The sequence below is a fragment of the Hipposideros armiger genome, unplaced genomic scaffold (genome assembly GCF_001890085.2).
Source record: "Hipposideros armiger isolate ML-2016 unplaced genomic scaffold, ASM189008v1 scaffold_181, whole genome shotgun sequence".
Lineage (NCBI taxonomy): Eukaryota > Metazoa > Chordata > Mammalia > Chiroptera > Hipposideridae > Hipposideros > Hipposideros armiger.
Window position 1 is genome coordinate 818,515 of NW_017731531.1, and position 5,486 is coordinate 824,000.

Genomic DNA, 5,486 nt, shown 5'->3' on the forward strand with positions numbered 1-5,486 from the left:
AAAATAAAAATAAAAATAAAGAAAAGCAGAAGGAAAGAAAGTAACAGTAGCAAAATGGGAAATCTGGGAAAAGGGTATTCAGGAATTCCTTTTCTATTCCTGCAACTTTTTTATAAATCTGAAATTAGATCAAAATGAAAAAGTATATCATTATCTATTGATCTAGTTCACCAGATGCACTAAAGGAAATGCATGTTCAAATAATTTTAAAATTCTGCTTCACCAAAGTCCAGAAATGTTTCAAATGTTAAACAAAAACTTGTAACAAAAAGAAGATGATTTCTTTAATCTCAAACTAAGATGACCCCAACTATTTCAATTTGCCCAGGACTGGCCTGGTTTTAGCACCAAAAAGTTTCACTTCCTGGGAAACCTTTCAGGCCTGGGTAGTCAGGATGGTTGTCGCCTTATCTCAAACTATTTTCTAGACAATTAAAACTCTACTTAAAATGGTAAACATTTTATTTTCTTTCTTCAATATAGTTTGGTTGGTACTTTTCAACCACTCTTTTAAAGATATGCATGTACTCATTTATACACAGTAAGCTATTGCACAAATTGGTATACCTTTCTAGAGCAATTTGACAGATATATTTAGAAACTAAAAAATGTTCATAAACTTTGAGAAGAGTTCTATTCCTAGGACTTAATCCCAAGGAAATCATCATAGATGCCAAAAATGTAGGAACAAATGGACAGTTATAATAGTGGTATTTATTACAGTAAAAAAAAAAAAAAAAGGAATTGACCCAGAATGTCTACATCTGGAAGAATGGTTATATAAATTATGCTACAACCACACCACTGCAAGCTAAGTAGTCATTTTTTTTTAAAGTTTTTTTTTTTTTCAATTGGGGAATTGGGGGATGGGAAGAGCGCTGGGGAATTGGGGGAAGGGGAACAGACAAGTTGCTGTCATTTTGTTCTTCAGTTAAGTAGTCATTTTTTTTTTTAAGATTTTTATTGGGGAACTGGGGGGATGGGAACAGCGCTGGGGAACTGGGGAAGGGGAACAGACAAGTTGCTGTCATTTTGTTCTTCAGTCTGGCTGTGGAGGACGTTGCTTCACTGGCCCAAGTTGGCACCATCATTGCGCTCTTCCCAGGCGAGTCAGATCAGTCGCCGGCTTCTGGACGGCCGCTCACAGCGGCTGCTGGCCGCTCACACTGGCTGCTGGCTACACACGGTAGCCCATGGCAACCCACTGCCACAGGGGCTGCGGCCTACGCCATTGCTGGCGACTCAGGGCAGCCCAGCTCCAGGTCGAGCTGTTGTTCAGCATCTTAGCTGTAGAGGGCAGTGTCACTGGCCCTCATATGTGGGATCCGAACCAGGGCCCTCTGGCATCCCAAGCGAGTTCCTAACCATCGCGCCACTCGGCCGGCCTTAAATCATCTTTTTGAGGAATGGCATTGCAAAATGTTCATGAAATACTGATAAATTTAAAAAAAATTTTCACAAACATACAAAGCATTTATACAGTATAAAACCATTTTCAAAAATATATAGGTATGAATTTATGTATACATGTAAATTAAAAATGGGACAATACATTATATATTGTATGCTATATATACACATATACTAAATATGCAAATATGCTATATATGCATATACTATTTAAAGTGGCAAAACACAATGCATAATTTAAGTGTCTACCTCTGGATGGTAGAATTATAGGTAACTTTTTTTTTTGAACTTCTAAATCTTTAAATGTATTTACATTTCTAATTTTCAAGAATGAACATTATTTTATATTTAGAAAAAGACTTCTCATTATATGCAATGTAATTACAAATGAGAGACCAATTGCCACAAGCTTTCCAAGAAATCAAGTTCATTATTTTAAAGCGACACTTTTATATGAATAGCCAAAACGATAAGACTATATACATGCAATCACAATAGAGAATGAAAGTTAAAAGTAGAATAGTCTGATGTAGAATTTATTGAACCACACACCCCATTTCAAGTAGGTTCTATTACCTCCCAGCTATCCGGCTCCAAGAATTCCTTTTTTTCTGTAGCTTTCAAAAACTCTTCTAGAGTCACCAGTCGGTCTTTGTTAGCATCAACCTGATTAAAGGAACATGTGTAGTTAAAATAAATAGCTCTTTCCCCTATTATTTAGACACTAGAAACTCTCCTTTAATAGATGCTACTATATAAACATACAGCAATTAGGGCTAGCCTAACATCCACAGAAGCTGGGGGTAAAAAAACAGAACACTCAACATTATAGTAGAATTAGAAAATAGATATCCTTCTCTTCTATATAATTCAAATTTGAAAATACAGTGAGATGTCTATCTACCTGATACCCCCAAAGATCTCCAAGTTTGAGTCTGTTGATCTGACTGGTAAGACTAATATTGTCTTCCTCCCTCACCATGTATAATCTCTCTTGAAGCCTAGTGTTTGGGCAAGAAAAATAACCTTTGCAGTAAGAGAACTGTTTTAGATAAGAGTAAAAGAGTTTAAGTTAAAATGTTCTCAACATTTTTTCTTAAAAGCAAACAATTAAGTACATTAAAGCTAAAGTTGACAACCTCTCCAAACCCTACAATGGCTCTTATAGACTACAGCAAATTCAGTTACAAAAGTGGACTCTGTAATGGCCAAAGAAATTCATTTGATACTTGAAACGCCACCAGTCAAAAGAAATCCCAATTCATATATCAGGTGAAAACCACTGAAGCAAAACAGTGGGCTTTAGTTACCACGTCTATGATATCTGTATCAGAGTTTTCAGTTTAGTAACATGAACAAGAAATAAATATTTGTTGTTATAAATGATTTAGGATTTGGGTTTGGGGATTTTCTTAGCAAAACTAAAACGGCCTTTTAAAACATCTAATATTGGGCTACATTATTTTTTACTTCTAAATGGATATTTTATAGCTGATATGCAGCAGCATCTTAATCTTTTAAAATATTTTAAAGTTACACAGCATAAATACGTAACTACAATATTGCCACAGGGACATGAAAGACAGTTCGAGGAATATAATTAATAATGTTGTAAAATTTTTGTAGGGTGTCAGATGGTCACATGTCTTGCTAGGGAGACCGCATCATGGATGGGGAAGAGTCTTGATCACTGCACAGTACACCTGAAGCTGATGTATAATATTGTATTATATATATATATATATATATATATATATATATATATATAGAGAGAGAGAGAGAGAGAGAGAGAGAGAGAGAGAGAGAGAGAGAGGGAGAGAGAGAGAGAGAGTGTGTCATGGGACATGGAGTATAGTGTGGGAGTGGAGTCAAGGAAATTGTAATAGATATGTATGATATTGGGGTGGGGAAGTGGGGCGGCAGATTGGGGGAGGGGGTTGTCACCTCAAGGGGTAAAAAGTATAACTATTGCACTGTGTTGTATAGCTGAAACTAATTCTAAAAAATGTGTATTGCACAATAAAAAATAATTTTTAAAAAAAGGAAAAATTAAAAATATAAAATGAAATAAAATATTTTAAAATAGTTACAAAATAATTTTATTTATACTTAAGGAACCTACTAAATATTCTGGATTAAAAATGAAAAATCCAATCAAATATATATTCTGTATATGTATTTTCCACTTTATGATAAAAATTTATTGCAACAACTTGAATAATCCACAGAAGAAACGTATATTAAACTTTTAAAACATACCTCATTCATTACATGTTCCCTCATTCTAAGCCTTTCTTCTTCCATTTCTACCATATCATCCTCTTCATTTTTGGGGTCATATATTTTCTCCAACTAAAAAGAAAAATTTAAGACCAACATAAAAGAAAGGAAGATAATAGAAGAAAAAAAGAGAGAGCAAAACACTAAATACTTAATGAACTCATTTACCTCTTTAGTAAATAGGGCTTCCAATTCTTGTTCATCCAGGAAGCCATCATTATTGACATCTAAAGTTACCAAGGCAAAAAACTGATTTTAATGCCTTATAAAATAATTAAATAGGGGAGGGGGGTTGTCACTTTGAGGGTTAAAAAGTATAACTATTGCACTGTATTGTACAGCTGAAACTAACTAAAAAAAGTTTATTTCACAATTAAAAAAATAATAATTAAAATACAAATATATACAAATGGTTTGCAAAAGTAGTACCGACACAAAGCATCAATATGCTACAGAAAAAGGTCTCTTCTTTTTTATGAAGCCCCAGATCAGTCCAACTGATAACAATTCACTACCTACTTATAATTCATCATAGATTTTTAGAAAAATATATATCAAACAATCTTTTCCAAAAATCTAAAGTAAAGCAATATGCTATGAGTAAAAGTGAATTTCATAAAGCCCATTAGATATAACCTACCTCGTCACAAAAATACCTTCATTTTACAGAGAATCTTGTTTTAAGTCATGTAATGACGTAACAGTAAAAGCAGGTATAAAGAAACAGCTACTAACCTAAAATATTTTATACTACAGATCAGTAGTAAAGACTGTTGTATTACCCTAGAGAAAAATTCTCAACATTTACTTTCAATAGAGCTCAACAGCAGACCTTGGCAGAAATCAATTAAGAGTAAAACAACTATAATTTTTCAAACAACAGATAAAAATATTAATATTTGTGTCAAATCTGTTACCATGTAATTTGAAAAACGTCTTGGGGTCAAAGTCATTAGGATCCAATCCATCAGTCTCTTCCCATACCTCTTTTAGTTGATCTTTGCTTCCCTGTGAATCAATTTAAGAAAAACACTCAAAACAAAATATAATCTGTGCATATGTTCAAAATAAAATATAAATCTGAGGAGCTCTGAAGAATTAAGAATCAAGATTTAATTACTAATAACTCATAATAAAATTCTACTATCTGATACAAAGAAGTATTTTCATCTAATAATGGTTTCATAAAGTTATAATCCTTACTGGATGATTAATTTTGGGGTGATTTTCATGCTTTTTCTTCATTTCTTCAAATTTAGATTCTTCTTCTTTTCTCTTTTCTTCATTCAGTGTTTTTAAATATTCTCTCCTTTCATGTTCCTTCATCATTTCATATTTTTTAAACTCTTCATGTCGAGTCTTATCATAGTGTTCCAGGTCACTTGTAGCCTAAAATACAGTATTTAAATTAAATAAAAAGATGTGTTTGAAAAATAGAAATAATGCCATTCTTGCAAATAACATATTTTCTAACAGGAGATAGTATAGAAGGGTCAAAAAATACTGAGCTCCTCTTTTTAAATTCTACCAATTTATTTTAGTCATTATTATTACTAGAAATGTAGACATTCAAAAAAACCAACAGTTTAGGAAGTTCCTCATAAGCAAGTAATATATAAGTTGATTTGAAAAAGAAGGAGGGGGCCGGCCGAGTGGTGCTTGGGACGCCAGAGGGCCCCGGTTCGGATCCCACATATGAGGGCCAGTGACACTGCCCTCCACAGCTAAGGTGCTGAACAACAGCTCGACCTGGAGCTGGGCTGCTGTGGGTCGCCGGCGACGGTGTAGGCTGCAGC

At 33.8% G+C, this 5,486-nt stretch overlaps 1 protein-coding gene across 2 annotated transcripts in view; it reads right to left on the reverse strand.

Moving 5' to 3' along the window:
• NUCB2 (nucleobindin 2) overlaps window positions 1-5,486 on the reverse strand; it is a 33,793-nt gene that overhangs the window by 4,129 nt on the left and 24,178 nt on the right. For both annotated transcript variants that reach the window (XM_019652526.1, XM_019652527.1), the window contains 5 exons: window positions 4,894-5,079; window positions 4,608-4,698; window positions 3,859-3,917; window positions 3,670-3,762; window positions 1,987-2,076 (listed from right to left, as the gene is read on the reverse strand). In XM_019652526.1, coding sequence (XP_019508071.1) covers window positions 1,987-2,076; window positions 3,670-3,762; window positions 3,859-3,917; window positions 4,608-4,698; window positions 4,894-5,079 — 519 coding nt within the window. The remainder of the gene's footprint in view (window positions 1-1,986; window positions 2,077-3,669; window positions 3,763-3,858; window positions 3,918-4,607; window positions 4,699-4,893; window positions 5,080-5,486) is intronic.